The sequence below is a fragment of the Prionailurus bengalensis genome, chromosome B2, assembly GCF_016509475.1.
Source record: "Prionailurus bengalensis isolate Pbe53 chromosome B2, Fcat_Pben_1.1_paternal_pri, whole genome shotgun sequence".
NCBI lineage: Eukaryota > Metazoa > Chordata > Mammalia > Carnivora > Felidae > Prionailurus > Prionailurus bengalensis.
The window spans coordinates 152,259,844-152,282,635 of NC_057349.1; the positions used below are offsets into that span (position 1 = coordinate 152,259,844).

Below are 22,792 nucleotides of genomic sequence, written 5' to 3' on the forward strand. Positions count from 1 at the left end.
GGCAGGATTACCTGTGAGACACAAGAAAAATATATTTACTCCTAAATGAAAGCAGTACAGACCAACTCCTTTTAAGTCAAAGGCGTTAAGTTAAATGTGAGAAAAGCAAGTCTTCTCTTGCATTTTCTTGGGATGGAGTTGAACACTACTCAAAGCAAGCAACTTAGAACTTTGAACTTAGAACTTTGTTAATCAAAGATCAAGCTTCCTCAAGCTTGTAAGTCTGCTTGAGGACAAAGTGGAAAAATTTGTAGAAAAATCCTATTATCAGCATCCTTACAAAATCCTCAACCAAGAATTTCAATGGCATTTATAGACTTGAGTCCTTAGATCATCATAACATCAAATGTTCATTTGAAAGGAATTTGCTGAAGTACAAGACACAAGAGGACTCGCTGGTGGCAAAAAACAAAGAAAACCCAGAGAGTGAGAAACCAGCAGAATGAAATGAATACTGAGTCTTAATCTCATTTCTGCAGCCAGTCACCTGGTCACCATAATAAATTTCACCAGTCACCCCATAAATCTGTTTCCAGAGGAATTCTGTGTTTTGATTTTTGTCTCTCCAAACCACAACCCTTCTCCCCCCTTCTCTCTCCCTGAAACATTCCTCCCCCTCCCATACACACACAAGACCTCTGGCAGAGTTTACTACCTGCCAACCTCTGGTTTATCCCTTTTAGTAGACTCCTACCAATTTTGCTGGGTTCATCCCACAGACTCAGCAAAGTCTGTGCACGGGCAGAGCACAGGCCAGCAACCTGCTTCTTTGCAGATCAGATCTATGGCAGGGTGGCTTAGACTGGGCAAGGCAACACTGCCATCTGGTGGCCCCTGAGAGAGTGACTGATGCAGATCGGATCTCCGTTGAAGAACCTGGGTCCGACCTCTTCCCTGGACCACAGCCAACTCCCTGCAGAAAAGGCAACAGCCAACTTTACTGCAGAAAAGGCACAGGTTGTGGGTCTGCTTGAGGACAAAGTGGTAGGAGATCACACTCTAGATCACCTATACTTCCTAAATCAGCCCATGGGTATCAATCCACACCCCATGTTGTGCTTTGAATGGAGGTTTTCCCATTACAGAAAAATACTTTTCAAAGTTGATTACATATTCCAAGGAGCCACTCAGACCAGGGAGAGCCACACGGACAGCTGATCTCCTCCTGGAGGGTAGAAGAAAGCACATGTCTGTGAAGCATCTTCAGGAGAAAGACACTAGGCACCCATTCAGAGGGGGATCATGGCCTGCACAGTCAGGGCCTCTCCCTTCTTTGGACATCCCAGACTCACCACCTCCAAATTGTACACACTGTGAGCGCTTCCCCATCTAAGAGAGAAAATAAGCCCCAGGATGTTAACAGACAAACCCCAGTGATCCTGTGGTTGAAACTCCCTTCAAACCATTTTCATAACCTCTGTTCTGATGGAAATCAAGCTAATGAGCAGAACACAAGGCTGTGAGGAGGTTCTGTACCTCCAGCTCACCTTGCCTTCAGCCTCCCCCAACAGTCCAGATTGTCCATGGACACAGCTGCCACCTCCTCTGTACAAGCAACAACTTGGGAAGGAACCTGAAGCTCCTTCCCAGTTTAGGTGCAGCCTGCTGCTGGGAACTCTGGAGGGCTGGCAGGTGAGAGATGTAAGGCAATGGCCATCCTGCTTTGTGTCCACCTCCGGGGGCCTGGGCAGCACCTGGGCTCAGCACCATCAGCTCTTGTCTGACTCATTCTAGCTTTCCCCAGCTGCTGGGCCAGGTGAGCGTTTAGCCCAGTCCCTTGTCCCCATCACTGAAGCTGGACATCTGAAGGTAGTGAGACTGACACAAGTGTCCTCATGGCCCCATTTTGCAGGTTCCAGTCTGTTCCTGTGTCCCCCACTTCACACTCATTGTCCCTCCCCAACAGCCCGCACCGTGGATTTTAGGCTCCGGCACCTCACACAGCCCAGATCTACCTCCTCTTAATTGCACTTACAGGTCAAATACTATAATAAATCCTCTACTATGTCTCCTATGATTGTTTCTGATTGAAAGTGTCTGAAGAGGAGTTAAGGGAGTTTTTTTAAATTGTGGGTATTTAACTTAAAAATACAGGTCCAGCTCTGAGACTAGGAAAATGTCTTATGGGGTGCCTGGGTGGCTTAGTCGGCTGAGCGTCTGACTTCGACTCAGGTCATGTTCTCACAGTTCGTGAGTTCGAGCCCCGCATCGGGCTCTGCTGACAGCTCAGAGCCTGGAGCCTGCTTTGGATTGTGTCTCCCTCTCCCTCTGCCCCTCCCCCTGCTCATGCTCTGTCTCTCAAAAATAAACATTAAAAAAAAATTTTTTTTTAAGAAAATATGTCTCGGGTGCACCCAGGAATTAGTTTTTACCCAGTGTTCTACATAATTCTGATATAGGAGATCCCACCCTCTGAAAGGCACAAGTAGAGGGAAAGGAGATCTAGAGTCAGAAAGCAAGTTAATGAATTTTCTTGGCCATGAAAGGCTCTTCTAGGTATTAGGTACAGAAAGGCAAGGGAAAAAAAAAAAAAAAAAAAAAACCCATCAGGGTAATAGTTGAGCCATTTTGGTAATAAGGACACTTTCCACTAATTGGTCCATATTCCTTTCAAGTAGGCTTGCAGTCGGCCTCATAGCCTGTTTTTAATCTCTGCAATTCGAGAAAACATGCTTGTGTATGACACATGAAGGCGTGAGTGGCACCTGCTGGTCACAGGCTTAGCTCTGAGCCAGGAAAACCCCACTGGGCAGTTCCGTTGAGCAGACTTTGGAAAAATATTTCTGCCCTTTCTCATCATTAAACAAAAAACATATACACAACATTCCAATTCAGTGTGTGTAAATCAAGTCACAGTTAACACATACAAAGAGTAATAAGCACTGTTTTCCCACAATTCCTAACATTTTCTGATTCTCAACCCCCTTTCATTCTGTGCAGCAGGCAGAAATGCGAATCTGACGTATGAAGGGAAGTCTTGACGTAATGGCAGCCTTTTCACCAGAAACTTAAAGCCTGGCTAACTATAAATTAAACTCTAATCTACCAAAGTGCTAAAAGGCTGCCTTTTTCAGGCGAGGTATTGTGGTTAAATGATCTATAAAAGCCACCCAAACAACTAGAGTTAGCTCTGGAAGGACCCACGTGCCAGCATATTCTGGACAAGGTAGTATTAACTGCAGCCTCCTTCAAACACAGGCCTTCAAAGGAGACCACATTCAAGGTGTAGAGAATTACTAGGTTAAAATAATTCATACTGGAAGGTGAGAAAAAGACACCATGAATTTGGAAAACTTCGGAGGTGAGGATCTTATACAAAGTTCCAGGCACACAAACCTATATAATTTTAAATAGTGGAAAGTTGAATCCCAATATCAATGGGACATCCTTTGAAACAAAAAATAAAATACAACTAGTTTATATAATTGTAATGATTAATGTTATATTAACTTGGCTAGATCACAGGGTGCCAGATATTCTGCTAAGTATTTTGGGGTGTCTGTGGGGACTTTTGGGTGAGATTAGCATTTACACGGGTACACTGAGTACAGCCGGCTGCCCTTCCCAGCATGGACGTGATCCAATCTGCTGAAGCCATGAACAGAATCTGCTCTCTGCCCAAACGCTGAGCTGGAACAGCCGTCTTCCCGGTCCTTGGAGGCAGGGCCCCACCACCGCCTCTCCTGGGTCTTCAGCTTGCAGGTGGCAGATCAACAGACTTCTTAGCAAATGTTAAAATATGTATCTCATAGGAGTTTTTGGTAAGTCCAGTTCTGAACAGGAAGCCAACAGGAAAATCCTGTTGTTAATATGCCACAAAACCAGTGACACCCCCTAGGTTACACCATATCATCAGACTTGTTCACACCAAAGAAACTGCTCCAGCATTACATGTAATGGAGATAAAATGTATTTTATATTAGCTCTATCAAGATTTAGGTCTCAGATTTAACATATTTTTTAAATGTTTATTTTGAGAGACAGCACAAGCAGGGCAGGGGCAGAAAGAGGGAGAGCATCACAAGCAGGCTCTGCATTGTCAGCACAGAGGCCGACGTGGGGCTCAATCCCAGGAACTGGGAGATCATGACCTGAACTCAAACCAAGAGTCAGACGCTCAACTGGCTCGACAGAGCCACCCAGGCGCCCTTCGGATTTAATATTCTTAAAGTGTTTATAAAAATTCTTCCTGATTACTGGCTAAAGCTCATTTAAGGGGCTATTTACTTTTGTAATTTTCTTCTATGCTGGTTGATTTGCAGATTTTTCTCCCAGTCATTTCAGACCGTTTAACATCCCCAGGGAATATCTTAAGATCTTCCATTTCCCTTTACATTCATTAATAAAACTGATAAAAGCAGTGGTTTAAAGGTAATCTACCCTTTAAAGAAAGCTGGGTGGACTTTATAATCAATTCCAAAAACCCTCTGCATAAGACAGGCTGGCCATCAAGCAATGATAAGCTGATCAAAACAGTCATCTTTTCCAGATTAATTTCTTGCTCATAAATATAAGGAAAAAGTGACATGACCTGTTTGTTTTTTTCATCTTTAAAATACAAAAATAAAGACACCTGTCTGGCTCAGTTGGGGAAATGTACAACTCTTGATCTTGGGGTCGTGAGCTTAAGCCCCATGCTGGACATAGAGCTTACTTAAAAAACTTTTTTTTTTTAATTAAAAAAAAATAATTAAAATACAAAAATAGCTCTGGAAGACAGAAAAATATGAGAAGAATGAAGAAAAGGAAAGGAAAACGAAATTATACTTTCTAGATCTGTCCTGCTTAGAATAATTACTTCAGGTTTTATTTAATACATCAGTCCAATAGTTCCAAGATACAAAATTAACCAGTTGTGAAGTGATTAATGATAACAGCACACAAATCAATCCTTCCTCAGGGGAACGGTCTCCTCCCTGATGCCCTCCTTGGTCACGATGCAGATTTTGAGTGCATCCCCAGTGTACACGTCCCTCTCTGCCGCTGAAATGAAGACATCTTTCACAAGCCGCATGGCTCTGTCCAAGGACAGTGGGACATGCTCCACATTCTGCATGTTCTTAAAACCAACCTGGTGGGACAGGAAACTTGAATGAGGCATCACGTGACAGTACAAAGGTGGTTCAAGCCTCCCCAGTGCCTTCACGTAGCTAAGGATTCATCATGAATACATCACATACATTTAAAATATCTCTCAACTGAAATGCTTCCAGACCTGGCTAAATTACACATTCCTAAAACCTGACAAATGTTCACAGAGACAAAGCTGCTGCTCCTGAGAAGCACACATCACCTAGAGAGGTGGACATACGAAAGCAGAGTACCATTATACAATGTGCTACCACTAAGAAAAACAAAAAAGAGCCACGAGAATCCCTAGCAGCCATAACTAAGTCTCCCTGAAGAGACAGGCTTCGTCAGAAGACACACTTGGGTACAGAGTGTGAAGGATAAACCAGAGTCAGAGAGGAGTAACACTCCAGATCCAGGGTGTGCTATGCCCAAAGGCCTGGTGACGGGACAGGCACACCACACCAAAGGTCTAGGTGGAAGCGGAGTGATGGGTGATGAGGAAGATAAGTAATATGCACGAGTAACTGTACACACATATTTCAGAAACACAAAGAAGTAAGCTTGGCGGCAGAAAGGATGATGGGAAATGCAGGCCTGATTTCAGGCAACGGTAAGAGGAAAGGGGGCAAATTAAAAATGTACTTGGAAGTTAGAATATAAAATCAGGTGACGAACAAATGGTGAATGTGGGGAAAAAGATATTTGCAAGTGCTTCAGGTAAGGTGGCAAGAGGAGAACTGAACACATGGTCGACCGTTGCAGACACAGGAGACCTGGAAGTCACGGTATCAGGGGAAGACACTACAGAGTAGGTGAGAGGCCACAAGAGAGCCAGCAGAACACAGAGAGACAAGAAGGTCTGGGTAGGGCAAATCAGCCCACCGAAAACAATAGCGATGCACAAGAAACCCTTGATTTCTCCACTCTCCTGAGCCGGTGAATAGGAGAACTCAGAGGAAGGCACTTTGTGTTAACGTCACAGCAACACGGATGCAGTCTCCTTACCTGGTTGTCGAGCAGGGGCTGTAGCATGGCACTTGCTGAGCCTCCGGCCTTGAAGGAGTCTCTCTGGTAGGACCCTACTGGGTCAAAGCTGTACACAGCTCCCTTCCCTGAAAGAATAAGACAGTTTCCATAAGGATGCATCCTGACTACCATCCCAAATCACGGTAAAAATAGATCCAGTGGGACACAAAGTGGGACACAAAACGGACTATGAACTTAGCTAAAATTTCAGCCACATTCACTGTTAACCCAGCAGTCTGCTCGCCTCCACTCACAAGGGAGTCAGAGGTACACCTGCCTACTCTGGTCTCCTTATGGCGTGTTTGACACCTGGAGCTTCAGGCTCTCGTCAAGCTGACATCGCCAATTACCACCCAGTGGATCCCAATATGTATGTGGTCTCACAGGCACACTGGTTAGCAGTCATAGGTCCTGCTCTGAGTTCTGCACCAAACTCCTCACCACATTCCTAAAAAATGCTATTGTCGTTCTAGCATAGACCTGAGTTTAAAATTCTACTACTGTTGAATGTGAACAGTCACAAGGAAAACTTACCGTGTGTTTTTAAACAGTAAGCACCTTTAGCATCAACACCATAAAAAACTGATTTAATACAGGAAAATTTTCAGAAAAACACAAATGCCACATGCAAAAAGTTAGTTCTGCCTAAAACATAAACATTGCTTCGTACTACCAGAGTTAAGAATCACTTTTGCAAACAAAACACAAGAGTTTGAATGTACCCATTCTTTTTTTATATATATATATATATTTATTTTTGAGAGACAGACACAGAGTGCAAGAGGGGGAGGGGCAGACAGAGAGGGAGACACGGAATCCGAAGCAGGTTCAAGGCTCTGAGCCCAATGCGGGGCTCAAACTCACAAACCACAAGATCATGACTTGAGCTGAAGTAGGATGCTTAACCGACTGAGGGACCCAGGCGCCCCTGAATGTACCCATTCTTTTTTTTTAATTTTTTTTTTCAACGTTTATTTATTTTGGGGACAGAGAGAGACAGAGCATGAACAGGGGAGGGGCAGAGAGAGAGGGAGACACAGAATCGGAAACAGGCTCCAGGCTCCGAGCCATCAGCCCAGAGCCCGACGCGAGGCTCGAACTCATGGACCGCGAGATCGTGACCTGGCTGAAGTCGGACGCTTAACCGACTGCGCCACCCAGGCGCCCCTGAATGTACCCATTCTTAACAACAGTTGCAGAGTACTATCAGTGTAAGGATAAATGGGCCTCTCAGGCTCTCCTGAAGCGTGCATAAATCGCTATGCCTTTTTAAAGAGCAATCTGGCAAGAGAATCTATCAAAATATAAAGCATGCACCCAATGACCCAGTAACAATCTAACTTGTAGAACAGGATATACCCATAAGAAGGCTTATTCTGTCTCTCTTAAAAGAGCAAAAATTTCTAAGCAGCCTAAAATCCATTAGCAAAAACCGGTATGGAAGAGGAAGATGGGACTGGGGACATAACCGCAAGACAATGTAAAATGAGTAACTCTATAATGTGTGTAACAGAACCCTATTTCCTATTACAGGCATAAAAAAAAGCATGTAATGTATTTGTATAAGCACACAAACAAGTATGGCAAGATAAACTGAAAACTATAGTTATCTTCGTGCGACTGAAGGCAAGAAAAGAAGGGAATCACTTATATGCTTCGGTACTGAATCTGTTACAAAGCACACGTGTCACCGTAATTTTTTTTAAGGCCTTTTAAAAACAGCTGTGTTTGGGGGTGCCTGGGTGGCTCAGTTAGCTGAGTGTCTGACTCTTGGTTTCAGCTCTCAGGTCATGATCCCAGGCTCATGGGATCAAGCCCTGCATCGGGCTCCATGATGATCGTGCGGCCTGCTTGAGATTCTCCCTCCCTCCCTCCGTCTCTCTCTGCCTCTCCTCTCCCCTGCTCACCAGTGCACACTCTGTCAAATAAAAAAACGAAAAACTCCCTGTGTTTTGGGTGTGAAAAATCATGGATCATTTGACGAGGTATGACTTTAAAGTGATATAACTGATCTCTAAAACACATTACGCCAGAACTGAAGCACCTCAGTAGCTCACCTGGGAGATGTGGGATAAGGACAGTCTTCTTCCTACCCATGGACATCTGCCACCCGTAGCTCTGGGTAGTTTTTCTGTTGCACAATTACTTACAATTCTCTGCTGAGAAGGCAGCATGTAAGGTGCTGAGGTCACTCAGGAGACCCCCAGGTTAAGTGTTTTTGTTGGAAGCAAGCTTGGGACAAGATTGAGATCACAGTGGGCAGTTCACTAACTTCAACACACAAAGAAAGGGACAGGAAATACAAAGCCAAAAAAGAACAACAATCTCTCTCAGGAGGCCAACAGGCCACAAATAAAACGAGGCCCAAAAATGTCAACTAAAGGCAGAACCAATTTCAGAAAAACCATACGCCACGGAGTTGAGAAAAACAAGAGCAGAATAAGTCGAAGACCAGAGTTTCAAAGACCTTCCCACTTAGCAAAGGCAAAAGAGACTTTTGTAACACGAGAACAGAATGGCATGAATCTTATCTGTAGAGTGCTTTTCCTCACCAAAATCATTCTTTAAAAAAGCACCATGGCTTCAATGTAAAAAAATAAAGTCAAAACAAGTGCTAGAAAGAAAACCTTGGATGGGGGAGTCTAACAAAGTACGACACTCAATGCCACAAAGAAAAGACCAACAGACTGGACCACACGAACTTCAGAAAATGCTGCACAGGTAGACAACCCCCAAAATGTAAGAGACGAAGAACATTCTTGGGAGGCATCCACCACCACGGATATTACAGAGTTGACACAGTTAGATGGCATGCTTATAAATAATTTTTTAAGAAGACTAACCTGCAAATAAGGAAATAAGCAAAGGTTAATACACAGGTCAGTCTCCAAAGAAGAAAAGCAAAGATCAAAAAACACAAATAAATGCCCAACTTCAGCACACAAAAATTACATATAAATTAAAATAATAAAATATTTATTGGGTAAAGATCTTTAAGAGTAGTAAGGATGCCCAAAGAACCCCAGGTACTCATGCCCCTGCTGCCAGGAGGGTCCACTGGTGGTCTTTTCCGAAGGGCAAACTAGTGATGGCATCAAAATGCCAAAAATATATATCCTCTGACCCCGACACACAACTTCTGAGAATTTTTTCCAGGGAAGTACGCACGGTTGAAAAAGTATACAAATATATGCTAATTGGGATGTAAGTTTAAAAAAATAAAATTTAAAAAAAAAGAAAAGAAAAAGTATACAAAACTGTATGTACAAAGACATTCATCACATCGCTTAGATTAAGGACTGGAAACCACCTGAATGACCTGCAGAGGACTGGGAGGCAAACTGCAGTGTAGCTGTACCCTATGCAAGTCACTGAGTCATTACGCATCTTTATTCACTAGCATAAAACGATCTCCATGACAATACATCCAACATAAAGATGCATACACCACATTCTACTTGTAAAGTGCACAAACATGTATGACTACCAAGATACCTGTAAGCGGGTTTACTGGAAGTTTAATTGTAATTAACTCTAAATATAGGCTTTGAGGTGATAACTACTTTCATTTTTGTCTCTTCCAGTACTATTGAAACTTCTGCAACTACTATTGTTTTTGTTACAGAAAAACTAAAGCCATTGTTACTTTTGGGTGGAAAAATTTTTAAAGTATGACTGCAACTAGAGAGTTAAAGGCACAGAGGTCCAAGAAGACAGCTACTCACCTGGCTATCCTGAAGGGCAGCTGTTCGATCCAGTGTCCTGAAGGGTAAGTGTTGATCCCACTGTCCTAATTTAGCCATTGACCCCAGTGTCCTGAAGGACAGCCAATGACCCAACTACCCTAAAGGTCTCAATAAAGAATACTGCTCTCCAAGTCTCCACCTCCACAAAAAAGAAAAACTGGAAACAAGGTCCCAGATACCCTGGACTTGGGGACACCTGGCATATGTGCAGTCTGGGTACAGGGCAGTAAATGGAAAACTGTCAGGCCAATACCACCCTCTACTCAGATTTTGGCCTACCATTCTTCAATAAGAATGAATGGCCAAAAATCAACGGAAATTTGAAGGAAGCCTCCAACGTAGAAAACAGAAGTCAAAAATAAAATGAAAAGAAATTAATCCGATAAAATGCGGAGATCACAGGAAAATATCAAGGGGAGTACATCTAATGAGAACATACTTAGAGAAAAAAAATAAGGAAGCCAGAGAATTGGAAAAGTTCTTGGAAATTAACGACAGCAGAAGTAAGAATGTAGTACAGGATAAAATCTAAACCTGAGGAAATCTTCAGAGAAGAAAAAGACAAAGGGATGGACAATATGCCAGGGAAGAATTATAATAAAATAGAAGATCACAATCCAGGTGATTGTCGAGACAGTGGGGAAGTGAACAGGAGAAGACACAAATAGGGAAAAGATCTTGTACAAAGGGTATCACTATAAAATTGCAGAACACCAGAATAAAAGCAAAGTCTCAAAACAAGTTCTCCGGATTTCTTTTTCCAGAAATCTCTTGAGAGATACACACCAACAAAGCAAGGAAATAAACCAAGAAAACAGGAAAGCATGGTAAAAGCTGAAGTGTCTTGGGGGAACAGACAAAAAAGACTGCTTTGCTACACAAATTCCTCTAAGAAGTGAAAATAAATTTAAAGGACAATCAAAGCAGACAAGATTATAAAAGACAGAAATCCCTGACCAAAACATCAGAGAACAGGGCTTTGAACTCGAGAAACAAATCCAACCCAAACCTTAGCTTTGCCCTTCAGTAGATGTAAGTGTTCCCAAATTAGCCTCTGACTCTCAGTGAAACTCAAAGGACATTGTCTGGCATGCTAAAATTCAATGATAGCTATGACTAATGTTGCTAAAACCTGAATTTATTGATCTGACATTCAAGTCAGACATAATTTAGGTGGGAAAAAAAGTGTCCAGCAAGCTGGGCTAGGCAAGCTAATCTGTGGCTAGAATTTAACTTGTTAAGGGTAATGAATTTTTATTGGCTGTTTCTATGCTTTATATTCTGTCTTACTTTCAAGGAAGGCTGAAAGACTCGAAATAAATTGTCACCCTAATTTGTCTACATCTAAACCATGGTGGGTAAAAAGACCAGAGTGCTCTCGGGGGCCATTTATGTGGGCAGCTGTTAAGACAGAGGGAAAACAAAGGAAGAGCCCGTGGAACAGAAGGGACAGAAGGAAAAGTGGGGAGAGTAGGAGAGGAGCCCAACTCCCTACTATCCAGAAAGTTTTCCTCTCTGTAGAGATATTTCAATACGTTGTTCTCAGCCAAACATCTCTAGAACTTCTTTCTTCAATGGACTACTGTAAATGGTGGCACAGATCTGTCCTGAGAGATAGTATAGCATCTGGTTGTTGGAAGCAACCGAAAGTCAATCCAAATGAAACCTGGTGAAAACCATCTGTGTCCCTGCTGCGTAATACAGCTTTAGATCAAAAACAGGATGGACATGTCAAGTAACGAGACTGATTTTCTTAGGCCCTCCTGGTCTCACTGACAGAAAATCAAAGAGGTGTTTCAGAATGTTCTGAAAACACTGTTGGAAATGCATACATTTCTTTTAAGGCATCAGTTTTAACAACTTAAGTCAAATACATTTGTTATGTAGAATCATAAGGTCAAGCTCCTCCAAGTCAGATTTTTTCCACAGGATTAAAATGCTAATTATCTACTACTGAACTCCTGCAAGATATTCAGTAAACAGTAAAGGAACAGCATGCCTAACAGTCATTATTAGAGTTTTAGTACACAACCTGTGGTGTGTCTTTGGATCATCTCTTTATTCCCCTTTAAGCTTCAGTTCCTTATTGCTTTAATTAACAGAAAATAAAAGTGTTGGGCAAGATGCTATTTATTATTCTTTTCACCTCTAGAGGGAAACATACATATCTAAAAAATGCCACCCCCCTTCGTTTTCCAGAACGAGAATTCTACCTTCTTCATCCAGTCCCCCGATGATGTTGTAAACATAGTATGGGAAGAAGCGCCTTGAATAGAGGATTGTAGACAACATTGCAGCAATCGCCCCCGTGGTCATGGTCTTGTTATTGGAATGCTTATACATCTGCAATTATTAATGAAAGCAACAGGCACGGAGAGGCAGAATATATTACAGACGTGAACAAGCAACTGTAAATTAAAGGATGAATGCAAATCTTGGTGAAACAATGTCTATTTCTTTCAAGAACACACAAACATACTAAGACAAAATAATAATTTATTGTATCATGCCATTTTAGGGGCTATAAAAATTAAGGGAAAGAATGCTAAATTTTCCTCAGTTGTCTGATTTAAAGACTCTATTCTCCATGCCATCCATATCTCAGGAACTGCTAATTCAAGAGCAAATGCACACATAATATGTTTATACAGTGACCTGGGAGGGTGTTTTAAATCCAGCTCTCCTTTACTCTGCCTCTAGACCAGGGTCAGCAAACTGTACAGTCCATGGACAAAATCCAGCCCAACAACTGTTTCTGCAAATAAAGCTCTATTAAAACATAATTTTTCATTACATATTATCTACACATCCTCGTGCATTACAACAGCAGAGCTGATAGTTACCACAGATATCAAATGGCCCATAAAGCTGAAAATAATTACTATCTGGCCCTTTACAGGTAAAATTTGCTGACCTTTGATCAGACCCAGATAGAAGTCCTTCTCTTTGCAAAGGAGGTATCTATGAGAACAGAAGACATGAGGGCAGGACCCTTACTCTGCATGATTCTAGTACAGGGAAGAGGTCCTGCTCCTTAAAGCATCTACAGTGGAGACCAGAAGTATCCAAAACAAACCTTTTAGTGATTTTGAATCCTAGATTTATTTACTCTTAGGGAATCCTAAATTATCCAGTAGAGAAATTCTACAAAAATTTCAAACATAAAATGAGTTCACCAATTTATCAGCCACATAGCAAACATCTCCAAAGATTTACCTAAGAACACAGACCAAAATAACAATAGCTAAATACGGAAGATTAGAAAAAAAATCTTCACTTCATTTCAAAATCAAGCATCAACAGTATAATCACTGCATCATTTATGTAATAACACATGAAAGAGAAATTTCAAGGATTGTGTAATTAAGTTGAATTCCCTGCTCCTTGTTATATTTTGTTAACACAACACTATTCTGCTGGTCTGTGTACTTTTGTTAAGTTCCATCTGCAAAATATGCACCAGGAATCGAATGAATATGTCAATAAATGTAAATCAATAAAACTTTCAATGTAAAGAATTTAAATAAGTATTAACAATTGATCAATACCAAATGAAATCATTTCTGTATTTTACTGAACAATTTTGAAATTATTCCAAAACAGGTATCTGTTAAATTTACTACATACTCCAATACCTAGGACATCATTCATAAGTGTATACAATTTCAAGTGTTATTCACTAATAGGCAAACATAGAACGTGACCACCTCTGGTAACTTCTTCATGTACCAGGTTGGTCTTACCAACTACATAAAATTATGACACATAACCTAAAAAATTAAATCCTACACCAGCCCTGCATTTTTGCCAGCTAAGAAGAGTTTGCATTTACTGGTTATTATTACAGATAAAATCCATTTTAATATGGTTTAAATTACTCCTATCCTACTCTCCTTGAAATTATTTGTTACATGCTGTTTAATATACACGGGCCATAATAAAAATCAAGACGTGCCTTTACTTTTATTAAGAGTCAGTACTCCTCTGTTCCTCACACCGTCCCCATCTCGCACGGAAGACATGGAGGCAGTGACAGTGTCAGCCCCTTTACAAACTGCAGAACAGGCTGGTTTGCCTCCTTCCTCACTTCCTCCTCATACCACCCTTTACAGCTCTTCAAACTTCCTCAGCTGGCTGTCAACTAAAGCCTACTAAGGTGTTAGGTGGCGATAGCTTAGGTTGTGCCTCTCGTCCAAACTTCTGACTTATCTATTTCTATTCCTGCCCGTGCATCCTGTCAACTAAGAGTCCAATGCTTGAACGAGGGAGAGCACGTCAGTTGATGGTGTTCCAAACCAAGCACCTGTCTAAAAGCTTGCCTCCTCCACAGAATTTTTGTTTTTGAAGGAAGATTATTTTCAGAAGAAACCCTGACCAGGCTATCTCCATAAGGGTAGAGAACCCTTTATACTGTACAGAGATTTTAAATACCCTGCAGTTTCACATTACGCTACTTTAATGTGGCTATCATTTCATTAACAGTATCATTTCACTTCTAGAACAAGTTATGGTTTCACCTGCTAACTGAGAGCTTCTCCAGCTATTCTGAGTGACAATCTAATAAATCATTACTAACTTTCTAAAGTGCAGACACGTAACAAAAGTATCTACCTTTAGTCTTGCTTCAATAATCTTTGTCAGGGTAAGACAGTCTCCATGAAACCCGCTGCATCCAATGACTGTTTTGTCTGTTCTGTAAAGAGCACATTTCAGGAAACTGGGCTGGTTAGATAGTAAGGTAAAACATGTCTTCAGCAATTTTAAATATAAAACCCCTATTCCCGTTATTCACCAAATGGTAACAGGACTAGTTAGCCCTTTGTTGCGCGGGGAGGGCAGTGTCATCATTTCATACCTAAATAAATTATAGGTGAATCAAAGACTTCCAGAAAAATTAAAGTATGAATTGCCTAAAGAAGACATAGGTGATACAATCTTGGGTTGACAGCCACCTATTTAAATATGATACAACCCAATGCTTTCACAGAAAAATTTCATAAATTTCGTCAAATTAAAACTTTTATAGAGAAAAATGATAAAGTAAAAAAAAAAAAAAATTGTAGTAGATATGACCAAAGTCTTATATTAACTTCCTTTATCTAAAAGGGCTCCTACAGGGGCACCTAGGTGGCTCAGTCGGTTAGCATTCAACTCTTGATTTCAGCTCAGGTCATGATTTCACGGTTGTTTGGATGAAACCCCACATGGGGCTCTGCACTGCCGGTGTGGAGTATGTCTGGGATTCTCTCTCCCTCCCTCTGCCCCTTCCCTGCTCGCGCGCACTTGCTCTCTCGCTCTCTCAAAATAAATAAACACTTAAAAAATGAAATAAAATGGCTCCTACAAACATCAAAAGCATTAACACAGTGCATCATGGTATATAATGTACAGCATGGTGACTATAGTTAATAACATTGCATTGAATTTTTTTAACTTTTTTAAAAGTTTATTTATTTTGAGAGAGAGAGAGATCAGGAGAAGAGCAGAGAGAGGAGGAGAAAGAGAATCCCAAGCAGGCTTCACACGGTCAGTGCTCAAACTGACAAATCGTGAGATCATGACCAGAGCAGAAATCAAGGGTCAGATGCTTAACTGACTGAGCCACCCAGGCGCCCAACATTGTACTGAATATTTTAAAGTTGCTGAGAATAGATCTTAAAAGTTCTCAACACAAGAAAAGATTGTGTAATAAATATGGGGACAGATGTTAACTGGACTTATGGTGGTGCAACATACACAAATATGTAATCATGTTGTACACCTGAAACCACTGTTACATGTCAATTATATCTCAATTTAAAAAAACCTCGCAATGGAAAGATTGGTAAAGTTATAGGAGTCATATAAAGAAAGACGCAAGTCACCATAAATGTATGAAAAGAGCCTTCATGTCATTCACAAATCCAAATCTACACAGGTGATGATTTCAACCTGTTAATAAGGCCTAATGCTGGTGAGGGGTTGTGGAAAATGGGTACTCCCCCCTGTTTTTAATGTTTATTTTTGAGAGAGAGACAATGCAGGCAAGGGGCAGAGAAAGAGGGAGACAGAGGATCTGAAGCAGTCTCTGTGCCGACAGCAGACAGCTGGATGTGGAGCTTGAACCCACAAACCGTGAGATTATGACCTGAGCCAAAGTCGCATGCCCAACCAACTGAGCCACCCAGGCACCAAAAATGGGTACTCTTAATAACTGGGCAAAAATATACATCAATTTAACTTTTTAGAAGGGCCACTTGGCAGTATCCAGTAAAAATTTAGGTGAACGTCACTTTTATGCAATAATTCCATTGCTATAAATTCATCCCATCAATCTACTCACATAAGTTTGCAAAGATATACTATAGGCTTACTTGTGAAGTATACATAATATACTATAGGCTTTCTTGCGAAGTTACATATTATGTTAATGGCTCTCCAAAACAAAACAAACAAAAAACAATTTAATGCCCACCACTGGGGAAGTGATTCAATTTTGGTATATCCATACAAATTCAACCAGGTCTCAAAAATTCCTAAATCTTAATATCAATCTATATGGAAACCTACACCAGTCTCATCAAGAAACATAGGAGAAATCACATGATAAACTCTTCCTTTCAGATATTTATGAGGGATTCATACAAACCATATCTGTCCAACTAGAGGGACTAATGACACCTCTGGGGGCATCAACATTTCCTGATCTATCCCTACAATCAACCTCACTGCACTCAGTTAAAGAGCTCCAAGCTCCCATAAAGCTATACTGCCTTTACTAACAAGATGGGTTAATAATACTAATAGGGTAGGACAAAATCTTAGAGCTTCAAGATGCTTTTCCCAAATCTTCACATATATCAAAGGAAGGGGTGTTTGCATGCAAAGAATAAAGTTAAATGTAGAGTCTCAAACAGGTGGGCAAGAGGCAAGTTTGGCTCTAAGCCCACAGGGTATGGGATTAAGTGCAGACAGGCAGTTTTAGCTCTATGTATGATTTAAGGCTAAAGACGGATGACAGGGAGACATATGAAATCACTAATGTTGTATCTATCTATATACCTAAAGTACTGCATAAAAAGGAAAAAAAAAAAAAACCAGGTATTCCCTTCAGTAGCACACACACTAAAACAGAACATTACAAAGATGAACAGAACCTTGCAAGAGAATGGTATTTGTAAAGTTATGTTCTTAAATTTTATCTGTGACATTTACTACTTTCAAATTATAAAACATCTTAGAAGAAAAAAGATAGCATGGATGCACTATGAATTAAATATCAAAGATGGAAGAAGAATACAGGAAGAGAACTGGGAAGATGAAAACCGGTATTGATTGTTCTTTAGGTAGGGTGTGCGCTAGCCCTGGACCCAGGAAAGAAGTCAGAGTCCTCTTTACCTACTTCTTATAGCACAAGGCCCTGTCCAAGGTACCCAAATCCCATCATACCATTCCTGTTACAATTCAGGTTTAAAAGGCTCTTGTGGCCTGATTTAGGAATTAACCACCAACTGTAACAGTTCCCAAAAATGTCAAATACAAACTATTGGTCATCAGTGCATATGACTTCACTTTTATGTTTTAGAAAAAATATACCTGGTCCTTAAGACAGTGGCTCACAGATATAACTGCTTAGGATATGGCTAAATTAAACATTTCAGGTTAAAAAAAAAGTGGGAGATTTAAAAACCATGTAATGGATTAACAGATAGAAAAATACAAAGCTATGTGATAAAATATTTACAATATTATAAATATTTTATAGATATTTTATAAATAAATAAAGCATTATAGTAAAACGCTAATAATAAAAGCGATGTGGGGGCACCCGGGTGGCTTAGTCGGTTAAGTGTCCAACGCCGGTTCAGGTCATAATCTCGCAATCTGTGAGTCTGAGCCTCACGTCCGGCTCTGTGCTGACAGCTCATAGCCTGGAGCCTGCCTCGGTTTCTGTGTCTCCCTCTCTCTTTCTGCCCCTCCCTGCTCATACTGTCTCTCTCTCAATAGTAAACAAACATTAAAAATTTTTTTAAAAACACTGCATATCATATTAGGGAATACTAATTTAGAAAACTGTTTTCTAACAAAAATGCAAACTAAGCTCCAAACAGGCAATCTAAAAACTCATGAAACAAACTGTTTAGAAGTGGAATCTCTTACAGCAATAAATCATCACAAGGTGCCAGGAAGTACGTCCTTAGAAATATTTACTTACAGTCTGTAACACTTGGGGCTGTCCCTGGTGTGAATTGAATATCCTTCACTCAATCGAGTGTCAGAAGCCACAATTGAAAAATCTTCTCCAGCGATTGCCAATACAGTCCTGGGGGGGGGGGGGGGGAGAGGGGACACAAAAATTAGTGAATACTTGCGGATGGTAATACTACTTCTCTAGAGGAGAGCTCTTCATAGCACATATTGGACAAAACCCACTAGATTTGAGCAAGAGCAGGACTCAGAAGAAAGTTGAAAGATCAGTGGGAAAGGATCCCTGGCTATAAGTCGTCTAGGAAAAAAAATTTAAGTACTCCCTAAAAAACAACACAAGCCTAAGTCAAAGCGTAGGTCACTTCGCAGAAGGTAACAGAAAAACCACTGAATTATCATAACATCATCAAAAAATTAAATACCTACTTGTGCAAGGTACTGATATCACAAAACAGGGCCATGAGGACCAGGTGTAGACAGTGGTGCCAAAACCAAAAGCTCTCTGAGCTCAAAGGACTTAATGCTTTTCATTTTTTATCCAAGTCCTTATTTAGTATCTACCACTCAGTGGACACCCAAATATCTGTTAGAAATGAATGAACAAAGAACAAACTTTCTCTTTCGTGGCTGTATGATTTATGATTCAGTTTACTGAAGAGGCTAGAGCATGAACTCCCAAAGCAGTCTGTCCAGTTCTAATTCTGGATCTCTCACTTATTAGATATGAGACTGCGGGTAAGCTGTTCAACTTCCCAAGGCATCAATGTCCTCATATAGATCAGAGATCGTAACAGTAACTACCTTACTAGGATTCCGCAAGAATTAAGTTAATAATTACAAAGCCCTTTTACTAGTACCTGAAACATAACTGGTCCTCTAGTGTTAGCGATGATCGCTATGGCATAGATATATGAGGCAGTAGATTGTGACCACTGAGAACCTGGGCTCTGGAGTTACTGGAGACCTGTCCTTGCCACTTCCTAACTCTGGGACCTCAGACAAATTATCCAAGTTTGAGTTGTTGGTAGTAACAGTTCCTGTGTTACAGGATGACTGAGTCAAATGACACAGATCACATAAAGCACCTAACACAGTACCTCACAGAACATAAGCACTGAGAAAATGTTATGCATTATTTTTACTGAGGTGGGATCTGCACTGAAGTTCTGAAGTACAAAAGGATGACATTTCAGGTAACGTGGACAATGAATAAAGGGAAACAGGTAATAATACAAATAAACATTCAAACAACTTACTAAGGTGTTCTGTGTGAACTAGTGGAGGAACATAAGGCTTATGTGAGGGACATGGGTCTGACTTGAGAAAATCCCAAATGCCAAACTAAAGATTTTGGAATGAGACATTTGCAAAGTGGAGTGAAGTTTTAAGAAGCCACTGTGACAGGGGCGCCTTGGTGGCTTAGCTGGTGAAGCGTGCGACTTCAGCTCAGGTCATGATCTCTCAATCAGTGGGTTCAAGCCCCACATGAGGCTCTGTGCTGAGAGCTGAGAGCCTGGAGCCTGCTTCAGATTCTGCGTCTCCCTCTCTCTCTGACCTTCCCCTGCTCACACTCTCTCAAAAATAAGTAAAACATTAAAAAAATTTTTATAATAAAAAAAGAAGCAACGGTGACAATAACATAGTACGTGAAAGCGGATGAAAGCACTGCTCCAATAAGACTAATGCAATAGCAATAGAAGGGCGCCTGGTGGCTCAGTTGATTGAGTGTCAGACTTTTGATTTTGGCTCAGGTTCGTGCGGGTTCGTGAGTTTGGGCCCCGAGTCGGGCTCTGTGCTGACATCACGGAGCCTGCTGGCGATTCTCTGTCTGCCCCACGCCCCCTCGTGCTCTCTCTCATGCAAGCTCTCTCGAAATAAAACAAACAAAAGATACGGTGCGTGTTAAAAAAAAAAGACTAATGCAGTAAAAAGGCAGCAGTGGTACTGGAAGAAGTGGGGATACTGAGGAAACACACAAATTGTACATGGTTTTTTCTAACTACCAATATGCGACAGAAGTGGGAAGAGCAATTGTGACATCCAAGATTTTAAACTTGGTGGAGCAGCACAATGGCATAATTATGAGCATAAAGAAGGAAAGGTAACTGAGAGGAATAATTAGCTAGCTTTTTGTTTTAGTATCTTGAGTTTGGGTAACAGGAAAAAATTCAGGTAGAAATGTTTCATTTAAGAAGCCAGAAAGGAGGAACTCATGAGAGGTAAACCTAGAGAAACAGATTTGGGAATTATCCTTCTGCAAATGAGATGTGAGTGCTAATAATGGGATTGAACTGCATTTAACGAGACAGTAGAAAAAGGACATGGAACTAAGTCTTGTTCTGCCAAAGCAAAGGCTGCCCATGAGCCAGCAGCAACAGGCGCTACAGAAAAAGAAGACTGAAGAAAGGTAACTTAATAATCACAAGGTCACAAGTTACTAATGTGTAAAGCAGTAATGGCTGAAATTGGATTACAAGGGGTTAAAGAGTAATGAGTACTCTACACACTGGAGAGTCATTCTTACAACTGCCTCACGATGTGCCTCCCATCTTGGGACGTAACTACTTCGTTATCACAGAAAGCGTTTAGAAGTGCAATGGTAAAGGCATACATAAAATCAGTGGCCAACGACGAGCTATGGATTCAAGTCCTGGCTCAACTGCACACCAGCTTTATGATCAGAGCAATGACAAGAGCCCTGGCTCATTTGTAAAAATGGAGCTAATACCACCTAACACTCCGTGATCCTGAGAATTAGAAAAGGGAACTGCCTGCAGTATACAAAATGCTTTTCTACGGATTCTCCCTCTAAACTATGACCAGCTAAGAAAGAGAATGAAATCTGGGCTCAAGAAGTCGAAACACCACACTGTTCAAACACCACACTGTCCTTCGGTGGCAGAAACGAGGCTAAAATTGGAGACTTCCACTCTCTTTCCAACATATTTCAAAAGTCTGCATTAAAGTTTCAAATCCATAAAGACATGATTAATTAACATGGTTATGTCCAAGAACCGTCTGTTTGTTCAAATCGGGTGTGTGTACAAAGTTTAGTTGGTAACCTACAACCACTGCCTCAATTTACACCTCTTCATTGTTAACAAGTCCTAAACGCAGGGTCCTTCCACATTGCTAGTAACACTTTTAGCGTACAATGAAGGAAAAGTACTAAAGATAAAGCTAATTTTAAAAACACAACTTGAAGGTAACATGCAAGAGTACACATATTAAAGGGTCCCTCTTCTGACTTTTTTTCCCCTGAACTTAAGCTTAAACTTAACTGAAAAAAAAAATATTTTAAAACTGTAAAGTATAATATTCATATAAGGGAATGCATAAACACATGTGAAGATTCACAAATGGTTACACATCAATAAGCCTAGTGTTGCCGGGGCTGGAAACTCCATCCCATAGTCCAAACAGGTTCTTACCAAGCTCTCATCTACGAAACGGTCTAGTCAACCAACGCTGCCTTCCATTTAAAACAACAGAAAACGATTAAGCTGTTTGATTAGAATCATCAACTGCAGACACGACCGTGCATCCAACGACAGTGGCCAACCAACCCTAACTTTTTAACATCAGGCGCTAAACCTGTCGCCTCGCCTTTGACATGCGAAACCTATTTAGGCCGTAAGAGAAGGTTAGGCCCATTTTTAAACCTCTTTCGTAGCAGAGCCCAGGTTTCAGTTTCTATCTTCTGTCTCACTGCAACAAAGAGCAGGCTATGCACAAGTGACCGGCCTGCAAGGTGAGCACTTAAGGCCAAAGCTGCCCCTCCGCAACCCATGGAGAGGGAGGCCTGCGGTCGGCGGGGAACGCGGGCTCGGCCGCGACTCCCAAGGCTTCAGCAGGCACGAAGGCGGTGGGGATTGAAAGGTCGGCTCTCTGGTCTTTACCCTCCGTTGAAAGCGTAGGGCGAAAAGCGCATCTCCAAAGGGCCGGCGGCGCCGTGGGGCTCCACCGCCCGGTCCCTGCCGGGTCCCCAGCACCCCGCGGCCGTCGACAACATCGCGCTGCTCCGGCTGCTGCTGCTGTCTCACGGCGAGATGGCGCCCAGCCGGACGTCCCGCCGCTTCCGGCTTCTCGCGGCGCCAGCTCTGGCCGCTCTATCTCGCGCCGCTCGTTGGTTGCTCCCGTCGGTAGCCGGGCGCCCCCTATCCCAAGGAGGCGGGACAGATTTTTTGTTGTTTTCCTTAGAAAAGTTTCTTTCCTAAGAAAACATTAGAATTTGCGCCTGATGGACAAACATTTTAAAGTCTTACCATACAAAAAAAGTTGGCAAAACTGTGGAGTAGCGGAAACTCCAATGCTGTATGGGAGTGTAAGTCGGTGCACCCGAAAAGGGAGTGGCATCGCTTGGCGGATTTGAAGATGCATACAGCTTATGACCCAGCAACTCCCCGCTTAGCTGTATATCGTCCTCGCCAGAAGACAAGTACAAAAATGTTCTTGTGGCATTCAGTGTTCTTCATGGTTCCAAGTTGGAAATGAGCCAAATGTCCGTAAACAGCAGAGTGCATAAACCAATTGAGGGTTATGTCACAACAAAACAAAGAAACAAACGAAAAACCAAAAAAACTAACCAATTTCAACGAGAGGAAAGATACAGCAACGTGGATGAGTCTTAGAAGGTTGAGCAAAAGAAAATATGTTACATAACTTACGAGTACACAGTGAGTAGGAAGAACCTGTTTGACTGGACTATGGGATGGAGTTTCCAGCCCCGGCAACACCAGGCTTATTGATGTGTAACCATT

The 22,792-nt window shown here is 41.5% G+C and overlaps 1 protein-coding gene across 2 annotated transcripts; it reads right to left on the reverse strand.

Moving 5' to 3' along the window:
- Positions 1-706: 706 nt before the first annotated feature.
- Positions 707-22,113, reverse strand: PSMB1 (proteasome 20S subunit beta 1). Of its 2 annotated transcripts, XM_043592820.1 has the most exons (6): positions 21,932-22,113; positions 18,040-18,147; positions 14,457-14,538; positions 12,059-12,188; positions 6,079-6,185; positions 4,780-5,071 (listed from the first exon to the last, which is right to left on the reverse strand). In XM_043592820.1, the coding sequence occupies exons 1-6, from the start codon at positions 22,042-22,044 to the stop codon at positions 4,886-4,888; spliced, it is 726 nt and encodes a 241-aa protein (XP_043448755.1). In that variant the 5' UTR covers positions 22,045-22,113; the 3' UTR covers positions 4,780-4,885. The 2 variants fall into 2 exon arrangements, with proteins under 2 accessions (XP_043448756.1, XP_043448755.1); XM_043592821.1 differs by lacking the exons at positions 4,780-5,071; positions 6,079-6,185 and adding an exon at positions 707-894 and having other exon boundaries at positions 21,932-22,100.
- Positions 22,114-22,792: the final 679 nt, after the last annotated feature.

Bases quoted from the DNA above. Each gene is read 5' to 3' on its own strand.
- PSMB1 (XM_043592820.1), bottom strand. From the start codon at position 22,044: ATGTTGTCGACGGCCGCGGGGTGCTGGGGACCCGGCAGGGACCGGGCG. The intron at 18,148-21,931 runs GTAAAGACCAGA...CCCCCCCCCCAG, and splicing joins CCCTACGCTTTCAACGGAGG to GACTGTATTGGCAATCGCTG. The intron at 6,186-12,058 runs GTAGAATTCTCG...TTATTCTTTCAG, and splicing joins CGGGGGACTGGATGAAGAAG to GGAAGGGAGCTGTGTACAGC.